Genomic DNA, 24,358 nt, shown 5'->3' with positions numbered 1-24,358 from the left:
ATCATATATTTCTTGGTGATGCAAGTATGGCCTAATCATGGCAATGATAGCAATCATATATTTCTTGGTGATGCAAACATATCAATTCATATATTTCTCCCCCTTTGTCATCAACAAAAAGCATGGCAGATGTGATTCCAAGAGAACAATATAAGCAGGTTATCAAGCACATAAAGGAAGGCATGACACGTATAATGCTTTGAATACATCTTCTCCTTGTATGTTATAATTCTTTGTGCATGAAGGAGGAAACTCATTTTTCCAAAAAAAAATTTACATAAGAGTGTATAGGAAAATCCGATTTTAAGCATTCAAATTGTTAAGCAAATTCGAAAATGAAATGAACTCTTCCATGCATTCGGACATAAGTAAGTTATTTGATCAAGTGATACCAAGGCATGTAATAGTAATCAAGTGATTTGATCATTCAATAAAGTCCCAAAAATAATTTTAACTGGTTTAAGTATTCGGACACAACAACATTCCTAATTCTCTTCTTATGAAATCAAATTGTTCTTCACTTAGAGGTTTTGTAAAGATATCAGCTAGTTGATGTTTTGTATCAATGTCATATTACTGACTTATCAACTACATTGGTATGTCACTTTATATTTATCAAGGCACAAGGTTTTCAAAATATTTAGTTTCTATGTAAAATCCGAGATAAACAACAAGAGATGTTTGTAACTTCACAGATCAAGGTAAATAAAGAGTAACATACGGAGTTTACAACATGTCATATTAAAGACAAAGTCCATCATGAGGAGTTTATAACAACTAATGATTGTGTTCATACAAGCTCATTCATGAGGTGGAAAGTTAAAGTGCCTAAATAAAGAGTCAAATTGTCGATGAATTTGCTGCAGCTCAGTTAGGATTTGATCTTGTCGATGTTCAAGTCGTTCTTGTTTTTGTTCGAATCGGTCCATCCGAATTCCAATATCTTCGACAGATGATGTGTGAGTTTGCTCAATTGGATGTGTTTCCTCAAAGGGACAGATCGGAGGAGATTGGGTACCCCTAAAGACTGGTGTTTCCGGTTCTGGTTCAGGTTGAGGGGGATCAGTTCTTCTTGGCATTCTAACCCAGTTATCGTTTTTATAAAAACATCTTAATCGATGAAGTAGATTTTTATTAATTATGCTGAATTTGTCTACTTTTATTACTTCTTCTTCCGGTGGTATTAGAATATCGTAGGCTTTCATTATTCTAGTTATTATACCACCATATGGGAGCATCATGTCTTTCTTAGATAGTTCTAACATGTTTTGTTGGATAAAATAACCAAGACAGATGTCATGTCCTTTCATGATCATATACATAATTCCTAATTCTAATTAGCTTACTTCATCATGATGATATTGTTTAGGAAGAATGATGCTAGTTAGGATGTGATGAAATACCTTAGTGTTTAGAGGCAGTAAATGTTCACAACTTTTAGGAACAAATGCTAAGTTTTGGATTGGCAAAAATTGTTTGTAAGGCTTCAACGTATGTTGTTCCAACATTTTCATCATCCCATGATCCTCTAAAGTAAAGTCCTCTTCTTTTCATGGGAATGCCTATCATGTCGCAAATGAATCTATCCGTAATTGAAATGTGTTGTCCTAAGAGATAGGTGGACATCCTTTCTTCTTCATCTACTAGTATGTTGTTGTAAAACAATCTTACTAGTCTTGGATAGATAGGTTCATTAATTTGTAAGATAGGGAGTAGATCTAAGTTTGCAAACCACTGGATTGTCTCTAAGTCTCTTAGCTCACTGAAATCTATGTATTTTCCCTTGTTGATACTCCTAAGTTCAAAAGAGGAAAATTTTTCAGCATGATATTTTGAATCAAAAAGGGTGGAATCAAAGTCTTCTACTAATCTCCTCTTTCCTTTGTCCCTTGAGGATCTTCTAGATCCCATAACTACTGCTGTTTAGAATAATAGTGATGAGCAAAAGTAAATGAATCAAGAAACAGAGTTTAAGGGCTTCTTAGAGAGTACCTTAATGAGATCTTCAAGAGAGGGCTCTTCAAGAGAGGAAAGGAATGTTGATGCTTTGCTTCGAAATGAAGGGTATTTAGGATGCTAAGATGGGGGAAATGGGGATGGAGGAGGCTTGGGAGAGTAGAGGAGGGAAGGAAATGAGTTGGGGTCGGTTTCACCGCCGGCCCTAGCTTGAGTTATAAAGGGGCAGAGTTGCGGGCGGTTGCACCTCTGGCTGGAGCGGTGCAACCGCTTGTAACACGTGACAGCTGGAGGTGCTACCTCCAGCTGGGGCAGTGCCACCGCCTGGTGAGCACTTGTTCTGATCTGAGAATTTTTCTGTCTTGAGGAGAATTTTCATTCACAGCAATCAACTTTACTTACGTAATTACGTAAGAATTTTCATTTTAAGACAGGGACTTTTGCACGATCAAGGTAGATTTTTAACGTGCACATTCTCAATGTTGTACACATGTTTGTGATAGTTTCTTCAAGTTGATAAGTCTTGCAAGTTCATGATAGAGTTAGTCACTTCATGATACAGAGTTAAATTCGAAGGTTATGAACGGATGAAATTGATGGGTTCGAAAATCCAGGGATATGTGAATTTGGGAATCATACGATTCTAATTCTGAAAAGTTAAACAGGATTGTATTTAGGTCGCATTTGTGATTTTACCCTTGTTGTTGTCTCCGAAGGTGACATAGCCTTCGTCTATGCTAGTGAGCTTAGAGAATTGAAATGGATCTCCGGTCATATGCCTTGAGCATCCACTATCAAGGTACCATCTCTTGCTCCTAGCTTGCGATGGTGTGGGTTTCTACAAGAAATGATGATTTTTAGGTACCCATTTGCTTTTGGGTGCCTGAAAGATAGATCTACATTGTTTATCATGTTGCATAGAGTTTATCATGGTTCCTTTAGGAACCCAAGTCAGTTTGTTTGGACTTATTTACTTAAATGGACAATAATGCGTCTTGTGTCCAAATTTGCAACAAAAGTTGCATTTGGTTTGGTGTTGAACATGTAAGATGGGGCCTTTTATGAAGGTGTTGGATTTAGGTGAGGACGTCTCACAAATCCAATTCCACTCTTTTTTGGAACGTGACCCTTGTTTGCAAGGATCATGTTCAAAGACTTGCTACCAACCTCGAATTTCTTCAAGGTGTCCTTAAGTAGCAGGTTTTCTTTTTGGAGAGTTTCTAGATCATGGCATTTGATACATGAATTTAAACTATCATGATATTCATTTTTTAACTTATCAAAATCACAAGTAAGACTATCATGCTCCTTTTTTAGCAATTTGTATTTTCTATTGATAATATTGCATTCATCAAATAAGTCATGGAAGACATTTAATAATTCATCGAAAGATAAATCAGCATCTAATAAATTCGTTACCTCTTCTCCGATGGCCATTAAGGCGTAATGAGCAACTTGCTCGGTGTTGGACTCCTCTTCTTCGGATGTGCTTGAATCATCCCATGTTGCTTTGAACGCCTTCTTCTTTATTGTTCTCTTTTTGGCTTGGGGACAATTACTCTTGTAGTGTCCCGGCTTTTTGCACTCATAGCAAATAACTTGGTCCTTCTTGGGTTCAAGTTTATTTTTAGTGTCATTCTTAAACTTGTTTCTTTTAATGAATTTTTTAAATTTTCTTGTTAGAAGTGCCAAGTCATCGTCACAGTCCTCATCACTTGAGTTTTCTTTCAAGTGGTCTTCCAAGGTTCTAAGTGCCATATCCTTCCTGTTCTTTAGAAGGATGTCTTCTTGCTCTTCATGAGCTTTACAAGTCATCTCGTAGGTCATTAATGACCCAATTAGTTCTTCAAGAGGGAAGTTGTTTAGATCTTTTGCCTCTTGAATAGCAGTGACTTTAGGATCCCAATTCTTAGGAAGGGATCTTAGAATCTTATTTACGAGCTCAAAATCCGAAAAACTTTTTTCGAGTCCTTTTAGACCGTTGACGACATCCGTGAAACGGGTAAACATGTCGCCAATAGTCTCACTCGGTTTCATCCGGAAAAGTACGAAAGAGTGTAACAAGAGATTGATTTTTGACTCTTTCACTCTACTTGTGCCTTCATGAGTCACTTCGAGTGTGTGCCAAATATCAAATGCAGTTTCACAAATCGAAACACGATTAAACTCGTTTTTATCAAGTGCGCAAAATAAGGCATTCAAAGCCTTTGCATTAAGAGCGAAAGCCTTCTTCTCCAAGTCATTCCAATCGATCATTGGAAGTGAAGACTTCGAAAAACCATTTTCGACAAGATTCCAAAGTTCAACATCCATAGAGATAAGAAAGATCCTCATTCGGGTCTTCCAATAGGTGTAGTCCGTCCCATTAAACATGGGTGGACGTGTAATAGAATGACCCTCTTGGTTTCCGGCATAAGCCATCTCTCTTGGGTTTTAATCCGTTTGAGAGTTAACCGGGCTCTGATACCAATTGTTAGGATCGAGAGCACTAAGAGGGGGGGGGGGTGAATTAGTACAGCGGAAAACTTTTTGCGATTAAAATCGAAAGCTGCGTTCAAATGATAAAAATAACTTCTGTATGAAAGTTGATACTAAGCAAGGTTAAAGTCAATCTATGCAAGCAGTTTGCAGCTATGATGAAAACCAGAATATCGGTGCAAACTAAAATCCGACATTTGTACGAAGAAACTGATTTACGTCTAAATGCTGATTCGTAAATCACTTGATTAGATAAGACGCAGTTTAAGCAGGAGTATAAAGGCAGTGTGCAGTTATGGTAAAGCTCAAAACGTAAATGCAATCTGCAATATGATGATCATACGAAAAAGCAGATTTACGTCTAAACGCAGATTTACGTCTAAACACAGATTTACGTCTAAACACAGATTTACGTCTGAACCTTGAAACTCATTCGTAAAATCGCAGAGGGCAGTAAGCTATTGAGAAGTTTGCAGTGAAGGTAAAATGCTCAAAGGAAATGCAAACCGAGATTTAGAGTGGTTCGATCAATCTTGACCTACTCCACTTTTGGCTTCCTCCACCGACGAGGTCACCGACGTCAACTAGAGGCCTTCCGTCAATAGGCGAAGGCCAACCACCCTCTTACAGATTCACTCCTTTTGACGGGCTTAGGAGACAACCCTTACAGCAGTTTTCTCTCCTCTCTTTACAACTCAAACTTTGAAGAACAGAAAGATGAGAACTAGCAGTTTTGAGCTCTAAGAACCACAGAAAGACAGCAAGATTTCGAGTGTTTGTTATATTTGCTTTCAGTGCTGAATGGGTAAGGTATTTATAGGCCCCAACCCAGTTCAAATTTGGAGCTCAAATCTGTCAATTCCCGGAATTCTGGGATCAAGCGGTTGCACCTCCTGACTGGGGCGGTTGCACCGCCTGGCAGAGCTCGAAGACTGAGCCTCTGGGCGGTGCCACCTCTGTTAGGGGCGGTTGCACCTCTCTGCTAGAGCTCGAAGACCGAGCTCAGGCGATTGCACCGCCTGACTGGGGAGGTTGCACCGCCTGGCAGAGCTCGAAACTTGAGCTCTCGCGGTGCTACCTCTTGACAGAAGAGGTTGCACCGCCCAGTCTCGCTCGGAGACTGAGCCCGGGGCGGTGCCACCTCTTGGCTGGGGCGGTTGCACCGCCCAGTCTCGTTGGGAGACATAGCCTGGGCGGTGCTACCTCCTAGCTTGGGCGATTCCACCTCCCACAACAATCTGGGTCCGAATGGGTTAATCCATTCGGCCCAATTTGATTCTTTCAGGGGCCCAATTGCCCCAAGATTAAGCTAATGGGATCACCTCCCATTTCTAACTTAATCAATGTGCTAACTACGATTATTTCCTGAGACATATTCTGCAACTTGCTCCGGTGCGTCAATCGCTTCTTCCGGCGAGTTTCCGACGAACTTCCGTCGATCATCCGACGAACCCTCGGTGATCCTCCTGCAAACTTCTGGCAAACTCCTAGACTTGCGACGATCCACTTGGTAAGTTCCGACGAGCTCCTTTGGCAAGCTTATGGACTTCTCGGATTTATTCCCGCAGAACCTTCGACGACTGTCCGAACTTCCGTCGAGCTCTCGAACTCCCAACGTGATCATTGTTATGACTCTGGCGCAACTCCTGCTGCATGCTTTACTTTCATCGTAGCTAATCCTGCACACTTATCTCAACACACAGATTAGACAAACAAATGACAATTGACTTCATCATTAAAATCCGAGATTCAACACTACCAACCTCGAATTTCTTCAAGGTGTAAGTAGTAAGTTTTCCTTTTAGAGAGTTTCTAGATCATGGCATTTTATACATGAACCTAAACTATCATGATATTCTGTTTTTAACATATCAAAATTACAAGTAAGACTATCATGCTACTTTTTTAGCAATTTACATTTTTTACTAATAATCTTGCATTCATCAAATAAGTCATGGAAGGCATTTTATAATTCATCAAATGATAAATCTGCATCTATTAAATTCGTTACCTCCTCCCCGATGGCCATTAAGGCGTAATGAGCAACTTGCTCGGTGTTGGACTCCTCTTCTTCGGACGCGCTCGAGTCATCCCACATTGCTTTGAGCGCCTTCTTCTTTGATGTTCTATTTTTGACTTGGGGACAATCACTCTTGTAGTGTCCCGGCTTTTTGCACTCATAGCAAATAACTTGGTCCTTCTTGGGTTCAAATTTATTTTTTGTTTCATTCTTAAACTTATTTCTTTTAATGAATTTTTTAAATTTTTTTGTTAGAAGTGCCAAGTCATCGTCACAGTCCTCATCACTTGAGTTTTCTCTCAAGTGGTCTTCTGAAGTTCTAAGTGTCATATCCTTCCTGTTCTTTGGAAAGATGTCTTCTTGCTCTTCATGAGCTTTGCATGTCATCTCATAGGTCATTAATGACCCGATTAGTTCTTCAAGAGGGAAGTTGTTTAGATCTTTCGCCTCTTGAATAACAGTGACTTTAGGATCCCAACTCTTAGGAAGGGATCTTAGAATCTTATTTACAAGCTCAAAATCCGAAAAACTTTTTTCGAGTCCTTTTAGACCGTTGACGATATCCGTAAAACGGGTAAACATATCGCCAATAGTCTCACTCGGTTTCATCTGGAAAAGTTCGAAAGAATGTATCAAAAGATTGATTTTTGACTCTTTCACTCTACTTGTGCCTTCATGAGTCACTTCGAGTGTATGCCAAATATCAAATGCGGTTTCACAAACCGAAACACGGTTGAACTCGTTTTTATCAAGCGCCAAAATAACGCATTTATAGCAATTGCATTAAGAGCGAAAGTCTTCTTCTCCAATTCAATCCAATCGATCATTGGAAGAGAAGACTTCGAAAATCCATTTTTGACAAGATTCCAAAGTTCAAAATCTATAGAAATAAGAAAGATCCTCATTCGGGTCTTCCAATAGGTGTAGTCCGTCCCATTGAACATGGGTGGACGTGTAATAGAATGGCCCTCTTGGTTTCCGACGTATGCCATCTCTCAAGGGTTTTAATCCGTTTGAGAGTTAACCCCGCTCTGATACCAATTGTTAGGATCAAAAGCACTAAGAAGGGGGGGGTGAATTAGTGCAGCGGAAAACTTTCGACGATTAAAAAGGTGTTCGTACGATAAAATTGATTTCGGTAGAACAGCCGATTCGTAAATCTCTTTAACTTGTAATCAAGCGAGATGTAGTTAAAGGAAATCTATGAAGGCAGTTTGCAGTTATGATGAAAGTTAAAATGTAAGCGCAAAATGAAATATGATGTTCGTACGATAAAACTGATTTACGTCTAAACGCCGATTCGGAAAATACTGAACTTTAAAACACGATCGTAAATGTGCAGAAGGTAGTAAGCTATTGAGGAGGTTTACAATAAGGATAAGATGCTCAAAGTAAATGCAAACCGAGATTTAGAGTGGTTCGGTCAATCTTGACCTACATCCACTTTTGGCTTCCTCCACCGACGAGGTCACCGACGTCTACTAGAGGCCTTCCTTCAATAGGCGTAGGCCAACCACTCTTTTACAGTTTCACTCCTTTTGACTAGCTTAGGAGACAACCCTTACAGAATTTTTTCTCCTCTCTTTAAAGATTAGAACTTGGAAAAAAAGAGGAAAAAGAACTTTTGGCCTTTACAACAATTTTGAGCTCAAAAAATCACAGAATAAGATCAAGATTTCGATGTGTTTTTCTGTGCTCTTTTAGTGCTGAAAGGGTGGGGTATTTATAGGCCCAAACCCAGTTTGAATTTTGAACTCAAAACTATCAATTTTTGAAATTCTGGGATCTAGCGATTGCACCTCCTGACTGAGGCGGTTGCACTGCCTAGCAGAGCTCGAAGACTGAGCCTCTAGGCGGTGCCACCTCCTGTCAAGGGCGGTTGCACCTCCTGCCAGAGCTCGAAGACCGAGCTCAAGCAGTGCCACCACATGACTGAGGCGGTTGCAACTCCTGCTAAAGCTCGAAGACCGAGCTCAGGCGGTGCCACCTCCTGGCTGGGGCGGTTCAACCGCTTGGTAGAAATCAGGGTACGAATGGGTTGATCCATTTGGCCCAATTTGGGTTTTTCAGGTACCCATTTGCCCCAAGATTAAGTTAATGGGATCACCTCCCATTTCTAACTTAATCATTGTGCTACCTACGATATTTCCTTAGACATTTACTGCAACTTGCTCCGGTGCGTCAATCGCTTCTTCCGGCGAGCTTCCGGCGAACTTCCGTCGATCATCCGATGAACCCTCGGTGATGCTCCTACGGACTTCCGGCAAACGCCTGGACTTGCAACGATCCACTTGGCGAGTTCTGACGAGCTTCTTTGGCAAGCTCATGGACTTCTCGGATTTATTCCCGTAGAACCTCCGACGATTGTCCGAACTTCCGTCGAACTCTCGAACTCCCGAACTCCCAACGTGATCATTGTCTTGATTCTGGCGTAACTCATGTTACATATCTTACTTTCATCGTAATTAATCCTGCACACTTATCTCAACATATAGATTAGATAACAAATGATAATTGACTTCATCATCAAAATTCGAGATTCAATAATCTCCCCCTTTTTTATGATGACAATCAATTGATGATGGAGTTAACTTTAACTCCCCCTGTCTATATGCCATACTTGAGATAAGTCATTCTTGAATTCAAAACCTTTGAATTCAAGAGACATATTGATAAGTTAAAATCATTTAAACTTATCAATACTTCCATCATGATTCTCATCATGATGTTTCTCTCTGAAGATGATGTCAAAGTTTGACATTCATTTTCAAATTTTACATTACAAGTTTGAATGATGGTAATAATAGCAATTCATCATATTATAAGATGTCAACATGTAAAACTGCGAAGTAAGATTTTGATATCATTACATGATGCACACATTTCAAATGTTTGAGCAATTATTACATTTCATCACATTACGATGCAAGTTTTTTGTTTGATATCTTGACACGATACAAACAAGGCATAGCATAGCATTAATACTCATATATTTCTCCCCCTTTGTCATCAACAAAAAGTGTGATAATTGTGATACCAGGAGAATAATATAAGCAAATTTTGAGCATAAGTGTGATAATTGTTCATGCCTGTACTAGGTTCATGTTATTTTCCAATAGTGGGTGATAGGAAATCAATTATACAAGCATATAAAGGAAAGCATGATATGTAGATCGCTTTGAGTACTTCTTCCTTTTTATTTGTTATAATCTTTTTGCATGAAGGAGGAAGGCTATTTGTGAGTTTACTTTTGAGTGAAGTTAAAATCGATGAGAGATTAAATCATGCTTCATTTTTACAAGGATCAAGATATGTATGTGAAACAAATCTTTGCAAGTAAAAACACTATCATCCATATTTCAAGATGGAATTTATAAGAAGGAATCATTTCATCAAATCCATTTCAGGAAAATATTTTTCATATAATAAGTGTATGAGAAAATATGATTGTTAGGATACCAATTGTTAAGGGAATCCGAAAATGAAATTAACGCTTTCATGCAATCGGACAAGACTATGCTATAGATTTTCAAATACAATCATGAAGACAAAACATGCTTATTGTTATGGAAATTTTTGTATTCAACACATAATTTCCAAAATGTTATTTAGGCATGTAATGGCAATCAAGTGATTTGATCATTCAATAAAGTCCGAAAAATAATTTTAACTAGTTTATGTATTCAGACACATCAACATTCCTAATTCTCTTCTTATGAAATCAAATTGTTCTTCACTTAGAGGTTTTGTAAAAATATCAGCTAGTTGATGTTTAATATTTTGGCAATATAATAACATGATGCATCAACTGCATTGGTATATCATTTTCTCAAATCATATTTATCATGGAAACTAAGGCACAAGGTTTTCAAGGTGGTTATAAAAACATTTAGTTTCAATGTAAAAACCGACAGTGAGTAACGAGATTAAACAATGAGTGATGTTTGTAACTCTGCTCACAAATAAATACATCAGGTAACCATATCAAAGATTAAGGCATAGGGCATTGTGATCATGGTGAGTAACATAAAGAGTTTACAATACACATATAAGCTCATTCAGAAGGTGAAAAATTAAAATGCCTAAATAAAAAGTCAAATTGTTGATGAATTTGCTGCAACTCAGATAGGATTTGATCTTGTCGATATTCAAGCCGTTCTTGTCTTTGTTCAAATCGGTCCATCCGAATCCCAATATCTTCGACAGATGATGCAGGAGCTTGCTCAAATGAATGTGTTTCCTCAGAGGGACAGATCAGAGGAGATTGAGTACCCCTAAAGACTGGTGTTTCCGATTCTGGTTCAGGTTGAGGGGGATCGGTTTTTCTAGGCATTCTAACCCAATTATCGTTTCTATAAACACTTCTCAATCGGTGAAGTAGATTTTTATTTATTATGCTAAACCTATCTACTTTTATTACTTCTTCGTCGGATGGTATTGGAATATCGTAGGCTTTCAATATTCTAGTGATTATACCATCATATAGAAGCATCATGTCTTTCTTAGATAGTTCTAACATGTTTTGTTGGATAAGATAACCAAGACAAATGTCATGTCCTTTAATGATCCAATACATAGTTCCTAATTCTATTTAGCTTACTTCATCATGATAGTATTGTTTAGGGAGAATGATGCTAGTTAGGATATGATGAAGTACCTTAGTGTTTAGTGGTAATAGATGTTCACAACTTTTTAGGAACAATCGCTAAATTGGGATTGGCGAAAATTATTCATAAGGCTTCAACATATGTTGTCCCAACAGTTTCATCACCCCATGATCCTCTAAAGTAAAGTCCTCTATTTTTTATTGGAATGCCTATCATGTCGCAAATGAGTTTATCCGTAATGGAGATGTGTTGTCCTAAGAGATAGGTAGACATTCTTTCTTCTTCATCTACTTGTATATTGTTGTAAAACAATCTAACAAGTCTTGGATAGATGGGTTCATTAATTTGTAAAATAGGGAGTAGATCTAAGTTTGCAAACCATTGGATTGTCTCTAAGTCTCTTAGTTCATCTAAATCTACATGTTTTCCCTTATTGACACTTATAAATTCGAAAGAAGAAAACTTTTCAGCATGATATTTTGAATCCAAAAGGGTAAGATCAAAGTCTTCCACTAAGCTCAAAAGATCAGCAATCTCTCCTTCTCCTGAAGATCTCACTTAAGGTATTCTCTAAGAAACCTTTAAATTCTATTTTTGAGTCATTTACTCTTGCTTATTACTATCTTCTTAAATAGCAATAGTTATGGGCTCTAGAAGATCCTCTAGGGACAAAGGGAAGAGGAGATTAGAAGAAGACTTTAATCTTACCCTTGTCGTTACAAAATATCATGCTGAAAAATTTTCTTCCTTCCAATTTATAAGTGTCAATAAGGAAAAACATGTAGATCTAGATGAACTAAAAGACTTAGAGACAATCTAATAGTTTGCAAACTTAGATCTACTCCCAATTTTATAAATTAGTGAACCCATCTATCCAAGACTTGTTAGATTGTTTTACAACAATCTACAAGTAGATGAAGAAGAAAGAGTGTCTACCTATCTCTTAGGACAACACATCTCCATTACGGATAGATTCATTTGCGACATTATAGGCATTCCTGTAAAAATAGAGGTTTTTATTTTAGAGGATCGTGGGATAATGAAACAGTTGGGACAACATATGTTGAAGCCTTATGAACAATTTTCGATAATCCCAACTTAGTGATAGTTCCTAAAAGCTGTGAACATCTATTACCACTAAACACTAAGGTACTTCATCATATCCTAACTAGTATCATTCTCCTTAAACAATACCATCATGATGAAGTAAGTCAAATGGAATTAAGAACCATGTATTGGATCATGAAAGAACATAACATCTGTTTTGGTTACCTTATCCAACAAAACATGATAGAACTATCTAAGAAAGACATGATGCTTCCATATGGTGGTATAATAAAGCCTACGATATTCCAATACCACCTGACGAAGAAGTGATGAAAGTAGATAGGTTTAGCATAATAAATAAAAGTCTACTTCACCGATTGGGTTAGAATGCCTAGAAGAACCGATCCCTCTCAACTTGAACCAGAACCCGAAACACCAATCTTTAGGGGTACTTAATCTCCTCTGATCTGTCCCTTTGAGGAAACACATCCATTTGAGCAAGCTCTTGCATCATCTATCGAAGACATTGGGATTCGGATGGACCGATTTGGATAAAGACAAGATCAACTTGAACATCGACAAGATCAAATCCTATCTGAGCTGCAGCAAATTCATCGACAATTTGACTCCTTGTTTAGGCATTTTAATTTTTCACCTCCTGAATAAGCTTGTATATGTATATGTGGACACAATCACCTCTTGTTGTAATAATTACGTCGTTGTAAACTCTTTATGTTACTCTCCTTGATCACAATGCCTTGATGACTACTAATCTTTGACATAGTTACTTGATGTATTAATTGGTGAGCATATGCAGGGTTACATTGTTTAATCTCGTTACTCATTGTCGGATTTCACGTTGAAATTAAATGTTTCTATAATGCCTACTTTGAAAAACTTGTGTCTTGGTTTCCATGATAAATATGATTTGAGAAAGTAATATAGTCATGATATTGCCATGATGTTAATGTGTCATTGTATTGCCACAATACTAAACATCAACTAGTTGATATTTTTACAAAACCTCTAAGTGAAGAACAATTTGATTTCATAAGAAGAGAATTAGGAATGTTGATATGTCCGAATACATAAACTTGTTAAAATTATTTTTCGGACTTTATTGATTGAATGATCAAATCACTTGATTGTCATTACATGCCTAAAATAACATGTTGGAAATTAATAAAACAATTTCCATAACAATGAGCATGTTTTGTCTTCATGATTGTATTTGAAAATCTATAGTCTTATCCAAATGCATGAAAGTGTTAATTTCATTTTCGGATTCTCTTAACTAGTGGTATCCTAACAATCGTATTTTCTCGATACATTATCCTCTTCTGAACTTAATAAGCATATGTCATATTGAATTTGATTCTCATCATTGATTTTTGACATATGGAATCAACTAGCAAATGCATCTCTCATACACTTATCATGTGAAAAATATTTTTTGAGAAATGAATTTGATGAAATGATTCCTACTTGTAAATTCCTTCTTGAAATATGGATGAAAGTGTTTTTACTTGCAAGGATTTATTTCACATACATATATTGATCCTTATAAAAATGAAGTATGATTTAATCTCTCATCGATTTTAACTTCATGCAAAGTAAACTCACAAATAGCTGGTATCACAAATAGCCTTCCTCCTTCGTACAAAAAGATAATAACAAATTAAAAGGAAGAAGTATTCAAAGTTATCTCCATGTCATGTTTTCCTTGAGATATTTGCATAATTGGTATTCTATCACTCATTGTTGGAAAATGACATGAACCTAGTTATGGCATGAATAATTACCGCACTTATGTTTAAAATTTACTTATATCGTTCTCCTTTTTGTTGATGACAAAGGGGGAGAGATATATGAATTGATGCTATGAGTATTGATGTTATGATTATGCCATGTTTGCATCATGCTAAGATATCAAGAACTTGCATCGTAATTTTACGTGTTGATATCTTACCATGTGATGAAATGCTATGATTACTAAAACACTTGAAATGTGTGCATTATGTTAAGATATCAAAATCTTACTTCAAAATTTTACATGTTGATATCTTACCATATGATGAATTACTACCATTACCATCATTCACATTTGAAATTTGAAAATGGATGTCAAGCCATGACATTATTTTCAGAGAGATACATCATGATAGGAATCATGATGGGAGTATTGATAATATTAAATAATTTTAACTTATCAATATGTCTCTTGAATTCAAAGGCTTCGAATTCAAGAATGACTTATCTCAAGTATGGCATTTAGATAGGGGGAGTTAAAGTTAACTCCGTTATCAATTGATTGTCATCATCAAAAAGGGGGAGATTGCTGAATCTCGGATTTTGATGATGAAGCCAATTGTCATTTGTTATCTAATTCATATGTGCAGGATTAACTACAATGGAAGAAAGACATGCAGTAGGAGTTACGCCGGAGTCAAGACTATGACCACGTTGGGAGTTCGAGAGTTCGACGGAAGTCCGAACATTCGTCGGAGGTTCTGCGGGAACAAATCCGAGAAGTCCAGGAGCTTGCCAAAGAAGCTCGTCGGAACTCGCTAAGTGGATCATCGCAAGTCCAGGAGTTTGCCGGAAGTCCACCAGAGCATCGCCGAAGGTTCGTCGAATGTTCGCCGGAAGCTCGTCGAAAGAAGTGATTGACGCACCGGAGCAAGTTGTAGTAAATGTCTTAAGAAATATCGTAGTTAGCATGTCGATTAAGTTAGGAATGTGAGGTGATCCTATTAATTTAATCTGGGGGTAATTAGGCCCTTGACAAACCTAAATTGGGCCGAATGGACCAACCCATTTGGACCAGAATTCCTGCCAAGCGGTGGCACCGCCCAGGAGATGGTCTCCCAAGAAAGCTGGGCAGTGCAACCGCCCAAGTCAGGCGGTGGCACCGCTTGGGCTTAGTCTCCGAGCGAGACTGGGCGGTGGAACCGCCCGAGTCAGGCAGTGGCACCGCTTGGGCTCAATCTCTGAGCGAGATTGAGCGGTGCAACCGCCCCTAATAGGCGGTGGCATCGCCCAGAGGCTCAGTCTCCGAGCTGCCAAGCGGTTGTACCACCCTAGTCAGGAGGTAGAACCGCCAGGACCCCGAAAATTCAGGAAAAGACATTTTTGAGCTCCAAATTCAAACTAGTTTGAGGCCTATATATACCCTACCCTTTCTTCCATGAAAGGGCACCGAAAATCCAATCTTACTCTGTTATTTTTAGAGCTCAAAAGTGTTGTAAAGGCTAGAAGCTCTCCTCCCTCTTTTCTTCCAAGTTTAGATCTTTCAAGAGAGGAGAGAAATTTCTGTAAGGGTTGTCTCCTAAGCCCTTCAAAAGGAGTGAAACTGTAAAAGAGTGGTTGGCCTTCGCCTATTGAAGGAAGGCCTCTAATGGACGTCGGTGACCTCGTTGGTGGAGGAAGCCAAAAGTGGATGTAGGTCAAGATTGACCGAACCACTCTAAATCTCGGTTTGCATTTACTTTGAGCATCTTATCTTTACTGCAAACCTCCTTAGTAGTTTACTGCCTTCTGCTCATTTACGAACGTATTTCATAGTTAAGTATTTTCCGAATCGGCGTTAAGACGAAAATCGATTTTATCGTACGAACATCATATTTCAGTTTGCGCTTACATTCTGATTTCTATCATAACTGCAAACTGCCTTTATATCTTTGATTTAACTGCATCTTGCTTGATCACAAGTTAAAGTGATTTACGAATCGACTTTCATACCGAAATCATTTTTATCTTACGAACGTCGTATTCCAGTTTGCTATTACATTCTGTTGTCTATCTTAACTACAAACTGCCTCTATATATTTGTTTTAACTGCATCTCGCTTGATCACAAGTTAAAGTGATTTACGAATCGGCTTTCTTACCAAAATCGCTTTTATCGTACAAACGCAGTTTTAATCGTCGAAAGTTTTCCACTGCACTAATTCATCACGCCCCCCCCCCCTCTTACTGCTCTTGATCCTAACACCAATGAGCTTCTTTGGCAAGCTCCTGGACTTCTCGGATTTGTTCCCACAGAATCTCCGACGATCGTCCGGACTTCCGTCGAACTCTTGAACCCCCAACGTGATCATGGTCGAACTTCCGGCGCAACTCCTGCAGCATGTCTTACTTCCATCGTAGTTAATCTTGTACACTTATCACAATATATGGATTAGATAACAAATAACAATTGACTTCATCATTAAAATCTGAGTTTCAATAATCTCTCCCTTTTTTATGATGACAATCAATTGATAATTGAGTTAACCTTAACTCTCCCTATCTATATGCCAAGATAAGTCATTCTTGAATTCAAAGTCTTTAAATTCAAGAGACATATTTATAAGTTTAGATCGTTTAACCTTATCAATACTCCCATCATAATTCCTATCATGATGTATCTCTTTGAAAATGATGTCAAGGCTTGACATCCATTTTCAGGTTTTACATTTCAAATGTAAAAGATAGCAATTGTAGCAATTCATCATATGGTAAGATATCAACATGTAAAATTACGATGTAAGTTCTTGATATCTTAACATAATGCAAATATTTCAAGTGTTTAGCAATCATAGCATTTCATCACATAACAAGATATCAATTTGTAGAATTGCGATATAAATTCTTGATATCTTAACATAATGCAAACATTTCAAGTATTTAGCAATCATAACATTTCATAACATGACAAGATATCAATTTGTAGAATTACGATGTAAGCTCTAGATATCTTAAATATGGCATAGTGCAAATATGACAATCATAGCAATTCTATCACCAATTTATCATATATTTCGATACAAGCTTTTGATATCTTAACATAATTCAAATATGGCACTCATAACAATTCTATCATCAATTTGCCATGTATTTCTCCTCCTTTGTCATCAACAAAAATGAAAACTATTTAAGCAAACTTTAAGCATAAGTACGGTAATAATTCATGTCATTTTTCAATAATGAATGATAGGATACCAATTATACAAACATCTCAAGGAAAACATGACATGGAGATAGCTTTCATTACTTTTTCCTTTTTATTTGTTATTATCTTTTTGTATGAAAGAGGAAAGACATTTGTGAGCTTACTTGAATGAAGTTAAAATCGATAAGAGATTAAATCACGCTTCATTTTTGCAAAGATTAAGATATATATGTGAATCAAATCCTTTTTCAAGAAGGAATTAATAAGAAGGAATCATTTCATAAAATTCATTTCTCGAAAATATATATATATTTTCACACGATAAGTCTATAAGAGATGCATTTGTTAATTGATTCCATATGTCAAAAATCAATGATATGAAACAAACTCGATATGACATATGCTTATGAAAGCTACATTAAGTCCGAAATAGAAATACTAAATCATGTTAGGATCAAGAAAATTCGAAAATGAAATTTAACACTTTCATGCATTTAGACATGGTTTTGCTATAGATTTTCAAACATAATCATGAAGATAAAATATGCTCATGATCATGGAAATTTTTGTATCCAAAACACATAATTTTCAACATGTTATTAAGGCATGTAATAGTATAAAATTCTCATTATAACAATTAAGTGAATGAAATAAGAATGTCCAAAAATTGATTTTAATATGTTCATGCATTCGAACATATTTTTGCCATATATTTTTCAAATACACTCATGAAAATAACACATGCTTATCATCATGGAAATTTTTGTATCCAAAACACATAATTTCCAACATGTTATTAAGACATGTAATCATGTAAACTTCTCATCATAGCATTAAGTGATTGATCATTGAATCAAGAAAATTTTTAAAAATAATTTTGATAAGTTCATACATTCGGACACAATTTTGTAGTGCTCAAGGATTAAGAATTCGATGTATGAATCTTCTCAAATCACAATGAGTATAACATGCTCATCATGGAAACCAAGGCATAAGATTTTTAACTTATAAAGTAAGCATGTTATAGAAGCATTCAATCTCAATGTGAAACTTAAGTGATCAAGAAAATTTTGAAAACGAGTAGCGTAAAGAGGTTCAAGGAAAATCCGAAAACGATGTTCAATCTACATTAATACTCTTCACTCTCCATATGCTCACCAAATAATACATTAAGTAAAACATATCAAGGATTAGTAGTTATCAAGGCAAGGGGCATTGTGATCAAGGTGAGTAACATAAAGAGTTTACAACAACATAATTGTTACAACAAGAGAAGAAGAAATTGTTATCACATTTACATATACAAGCTCATTCAAGAGGTGGAAAATTAAAATGCCTAAATAAGGAGTCAAATTATCGATGAATTTGCTGTAGCTCAGATGGGATTTGATCTTGGCGATGTTCAAGCCGATCTTGTCTTTGTTTAAAGCGATCCATCCGAATCCCTGTGTCTTCAATAGATGATGTAGGAGCTTACTCAAATGGATGTGTTTTCTCATAGAGACTAGGAGGAGATTGAGTACTCCTAAAGATTAGTATTTCTGGTTCTGGTTGAGGGGGATCAGTTCTTCTAAGCATTCTAACCCACATTTCATTTCTAAATAAACATCTCATTCGGTGAATTAGATTTTTATTTATTACGCTAAATCTATCTACCTTTATTACCTCTTCATCGGGTGGTATTGGAATATCATAGGTATTAAGTATTCTAATGATTATACCATCATATGAAAGCATCATGTCTTTCTTAGATATTTCTATCATGTTTTGTTGGATAAGGTAACCAAAACAGATGTTATGTCCTTTCATGATCTAGTATATGGTTCCTAGTTCCATTTGACTCACTTCATCATGATGGTATTATTTAGGGAGAATGATACTAATTAGAATATGATGAAGTACTTTAGTGTTTAGTGGTAATAGATATTCATAGCTTTTAGGAAGTATCACTAAGTTGGGATTATCAAAAATTTCCTAAGGCTTCGACATACATTGTCCCAACTGTTTCATCATCCCATAATCCTCTAAAATAATGACCTCTATCCTTTACGGAAATGCCTATCATGTCACAAATGAATCTATCCGTAATGAAAATATGTTATCCTAAGAAGTAGGTAGACACTCTTTCTTCTTCATCTATATGTAGATTGTTGTAAAACAACTAACAAGTCTTAGGTATATGGGTTCACTAATTTGTAGGATTAGGAGTAGATCTAAATTTGCAAACCATTGAATTATCTCTAAATTACTTGGTTCATTTAGATCAACATACTTTCCCTTTATGGATATTTCTAAACTCTATGGAAGCAATTTTTTTAGCATGAAGTTTTGAATCAAAAAGGGTGGAATCAAAGTCTTCTAATCTCCTCTTCCCTTTGTCCCTAGAGGATCTTCTAGAGCTCATAACTATTGCTATTTAGGAAGATGATAATGAGTAAGAGTAGATTATTCAAAACAAAAATCAAAAGCCTCTTAGAAAATACCTTAGTTGAGATCTTTAAGAGGATGAATGATTGATTCTTAATCTTGCACGAAATGGACAATTTTTAGGCAGCTAAAGGGGAGGAAAGGAGGTGGACAAGATTTTAGAGCTGCTAGGAGGAGAAGAGAGAGTGAGTTGGGGTTGGTTCTACCGCCAACCCTAGCTCGGTTTAAAAAGGAGGCAGAGTTGCAGGCGGTGGCACCACTGGCTAAGCGGTTCAACCGCTTGCTACCCATAACAACCGACAGTGCTACCGCCAATTGGGCGGTGCCACCGCCTACAAGCGGTAAGCACTATTTTGAGGGCTATGTGGGCTAATGTGGATGTTTTCAATTTGCAGAAAATTTTTATTTGAGGAGCAATCAATCTTAATTACATAATTACGTAAAGGTTTCCATCACAAGATAAGAGATTTCGTACGTTCATAATAGATCTTGTGAAGTGTATACTCTACTTCAAATGTCGTATATAATTTTCGACATGTTCATGACTTATTATATAAGCTTGTAAGCTTTGCTAGTTCATGACAAACTTGGCTTACAAGACGTAAGTTAGATCCAAAAATAAAATGAAGAATGAATGAATGTGATGAATTCGGAAATCCAGAGGATGTGTGAAGGGAGAATTATGAGCTCCAAAATCTAAGGGAACAAATAGGATTGTATCAATATCACTCAGTAATTGGTAGTATTAATTCTACTAATCCTCTTTATATCATTTAGGCTAGAGAGCATCATGAGTCTTTTTGGATCTCTGGTCATGAATGTTGAGAACCCAAAAAAATAATATATTATCTCTTGCTCCTAGCTTGTGATGGTGTATGTTTCTATAAGAAAGGATGATTTTTAGATACACATTTACTTTTGGATGCCCTAAAAATTGATCTAAATTGTTTATCATGTTGCATAGAATTTATCATAGTTCCTTTAGGAATCCAAATCAGTTTGTTCGGACTAACTTCTTGAATGGACAATGATAAATTCTATGTCCATGTTTGTAACAAAAGTTGCATTTGCTTTGGTGCCGAACATGTAAGATAGAGCCTTCAATGAAGGTGGTTAGATTTTAATGAGAACTTCTCACAAATCCAATTCTACTTCTTTTAGGAACATGACCCTTATTTGTAAGGATCATATTTAAAGACTTGCTACCAACCTCAAATTTCTTAAAGGTGTCCTTAAATAGTAAGTTATCCTTTTAAATAGTTTCTAGATCATTACATTTTATACATGGAGCTAAACTATCATGATATTTAGTTTTTAATTTATCGAAATTACTAATAAAACTATCATGCTCCTTTTTTAATAATTTATATTTTCTACTAATTATTTTATATTCATCAAATAAGTCATGAAAAATATTTAATAATACAATATAAGAACTTAAAATGCAGTGTCTTTTTCACCGTAAAATATTCCCCACTAATCAGCAAATATGAGTCAACCAACCACGCTTTATAAGATGGCCAAAAAGAACATTAAGTAATATGGATTACTTCATTTAGATTAAATTTAACTATGTTTCTCTAGGCAGAATATGATTAAATATTTAAATATCTTTACAAGGTGAACTAAGACAACACAAATGTGTAGCATTTTAAGACTAAGCAAAGCATGATTCCACAACCTTGCAAATAATTGACAAAGGTTTCACTGTTGAACAAGGAAGCTACCGTTTGACCTACATATATTTATATGATTTTTTAATCTGTTAACATCATAATGAAATCTTTATCTCCAAGTGAACTTTGATTGTTAACACAATTTCTACCCTTGACTGGGAATCAACAATGCAAGTAAATACGTAGTGAGAACGGGAACTCTCCATATTTTTGCTGGTTGCACCTGTTCGCCTGTTTGCTAATCCCTGAAAAGCAATTGAGGAGTTGTAAATATGCATATCATTTGCAGCATATCCATAAAGAAAAAATAAGAATAGCCATGCCACGAGTCTATGCTAAGCATCCAGGAACTTGCAAAATGGTTAAAGAAGAAGCAGTGTCAAACAATCAAACAAAAGTAATAAATATACAGAACCATAGAAGATAATAAGATAGAAACCAGAATGTCAAATCTCAATGGCAAATGGATTTTCCATGACACTAGCTCAACTAATTCTAATTCTACATAACAGAACTTTGCATGAAAAGACAAAACTGCATGCTAGAAGTAGCTTTAACAAAAGCATTATTCTTCAAGAAGGGACTTATAAACATCATAAAACGGATAACTCAACTATCAATAGTTAAAAAAATCAATTGAGAAAAATTTTCATTAGTGCTGTATGTGACAACACATGCACACAAATGAGCATGCACATACAGACACATTCATGCACATGCACACACAGTCACACTTGTTCTCATTAAGACACCACAAGCATGCACATGAAAATTGCAACTTTTCATATAAAACGATATCTACAAAATAAAACAAAGAAAAAGTTATGTTGGTGTTTTCAAAGTATTCTATAACGAATGGATAAAAGATTACTCTTATTTACAATTTGAACATTTTTTCTGTTGAGCCAATAATCCTGAACATAACTCCTAAAAAGTTCTTTGAGAAATATTAATTGATCAACAAACTACAAAATACGACTTGGAAAAGAAGAGAATCAATGGACCTTTGTCAGCAGACGGATCACATCCTTCATTGTATACACATACTCCTCTGTCAAACAGTCAACATAAATGCCAGCTTTAACATCTTCCCTAATCTGAAAGACATGACAAAATTCAGAATTAAATGAGAAAACCACAGTCAGATTAGCAAAAGGAGCAAACCTAAAGTTAGTTCTCCACCTGAAGATTCTTTTGTGTTGGGTCCAAAAGATCAGTAATTTGCTCATTGTAGATCTGTAATCTCAACAATCAGACAGATTAAAAGCTAAAAAACCAACCAACCAAGAAGTACATGATTTGAAGGTAGCATCAGCACACTTGCCTCCAGAAAGGAACAATGACACTGGTAATTCAGCTGCTTGTCGGAATGCTTAGCTTGCTCCTAAGACATATAATCCTGTAAGCATGAGTGGATCTAAAATACCATGGTGAGCAGGACTGCATAGACTACCTACTTCATTTATGCGAGAAAAAAGCCGCTCAAAAACACGTGGAGTCAAACCCCACTCACTACTCGAAGAATCTTCGGACAGAGCGCTCGGAGGTCCCCACATCGTATACGTCTTTCCACTACCAGTCTTTCCCGACAAATTCAGTTCAAAACAACTTATCAGCATTCTTGATAGCTAATTGAGCAGAACAAAGAGACTTGGTCATGTTTGAAATCACAGAGCTGCACCTACCTGCCCATACGCAAATATGGAACTGTTGAACCCGGCCAAGCAGTTCTCCACCAATGGAAGCCCGACGAGTCGAAATATATCATCCTGTTAAGACACTCAAGAGTTCAGAAGATGAGGACTTTAAATGTTAAGCGTTAGGGGGCGCTCGGAAGGTAAAGGAGTTGAAGAGAGATCTCTAATTCAAAGTGCATATATACTATTTGAGACTCGCCTGAGTGGAACTGGCATCAGCTACTGAGTCAAAGGTGAAGGTATGGTCAAGGATCGAAATGGAGTTTGAGGAGATCTTTTCTACAATCGGATCCCCTTCTTCCTTGCTTGGTGGTCGCACTCGCACAAGTACCTGATCCAACCACAAGAAACATGTAATTCGAAGACCCAACTGAACAGATGAAAGTAGGGTTTCATGAGGTCTCACCTGAACGCCCGAATCTGACGACATCGAGGGCGGACCCCATTCTCGGCGAGGGTTTCCAGGCTCAGCTTCCGCTTGAGAGGGTTGCCGCCGTGGAACGAGGGGAGAGGCGGCTTGGGGGGAAGCGGGCTCCGGTTCCTGGCGGAGAGCGGCTTTCCGGGAGACATGAAAGGAGAGGATTCCGGCGGGGTGGTGTTGGGGTCGACGTTCTCCTTTGGGGCCCGAGGAGGGCGCTGCTTCTGCGAAGAAGGGGTCAGGGTCTCGGAGGGCGGAACCCTTCCACCCTTCGAATTTGCGAGCGCCTTCATCGAGATCAAAGAAGGGGGGAGAGAGGGAGAGAGAAGAGAGGAAGGCGGAGAGATTTGATTCCCCTTGAGAGGTGGTGGGCAAGGAGAGGGGGAGGGGGAGAGCCGATTTGATTTGAAATTGAGGGGTGCAAATGTAATTTTGTGGATTTTTTTATTTAATTGAGGTCTTCTGATGGGGGAGCGGCGGAAGACTGGACGATGAAACGAGGGGTTTGATTTGGACCGTCTGATCGTGTACAGATCCAAGGTTCCATTGCAACGGTCCATTTTCATGGAGTGTTCCACTTCTCCTGTGGGGAAGTGAGTATTGTTTGCCGTTACAATTTAAAATGGGAAAAGATAAAACACAGTAAATTTTGACCCACTTGAGCTGCGGCCTATACGTATAAAAGGTTGAGTTCATCCCATGGCTTTTGGGAAAGTCAATTCTGTTGGAATTATGGATGAAGAGACTTGAAAATTTTAAGATGATATTTGATCAATTCATCAAATGATAAATCCGTATCAATTAAATTCATTATCTCCTTTCCGATGGTCATTAGGGCATAGTGAGCAATTTGCTTAGTGTTGACTCCTCTTCTTCGGACGCGTTTGAGTCATCATACATTGCTTTGAGCACATTCTTTTTAGGTATTCTCTTCTTAGCTTGGGAATAATCACTTTTGTAGTATCCCGACTTCTTGCATTCGTAGCAAATAACTTGATTCTTCTTATGTTCAAATTTTTTTTTTTGTCATTTTTAAACTTGTTTCTTTTAATAATTTTTTAAAATTTTCTTGTTAGAAGAATCAAATCGTCATAGTTCTC

The 24,358-nt window shown here is 37.0% G+C and overlaps 1 protein-coding gene across 1 annotated transcript; it reads right to left on the bottom strand.

The window, feature by feature from the left end:
* Positions 1-21,069: 21,069 nt before the first annotated feature.
* On the bottom strand, positions 21,070-23,616 carry LOC103992062 (kinesin-like protein KIN-12A). Its single transcript, XM_065115497.1, has 7 exons — positions 23,247-23,616; positions 22,829-23,171; positions 22,601-22,723; positions 22,468-22,527; positions 22,326-22,379; positions 22,148-22,240; positions 21,070-21,388 (listed from the first exon to the last, which is right to left on the bottom strand). The coding sequence occupies exons 3-7, from the start codon at positions 22,697-22,699 to the stop codon at positions 21,239-21,241; spliced, it is 456 nt and encodes a 151-aa protein (XP_064971569.1). The 5' UTR covers positions 22,700-22,723; positions 22,829-23,171; positions 23,247-23,616; the 3' UTR covers positions 21,070-21,238.
* Between the last annotated feature and the right edge of the window lie 742 nt (positions 23,617-24,358).

This window comes from Musa acuminata, chromosome BXJ2-7, assembly GCF_036884655.1.
Source record: "Musa acuminata AAA Group cultivar baxijiao chromosome BXJ2-7, Cavendish_Baxijiao_AAA, whole genome shotgun sequence".
Taxonomy (NCBI): domain Eukaryota; kingdom Viridiplantae; phylum Streptophyta; class Magnoliopsida; order Zingiberales; family Musaceae; genus Musa; species Musa acuminata.
The sequence above is the reverse complement of the archived record's forward strand: the minus strand, read 5'-3'. Positions and strand labels throughout refer to the sequence as shown.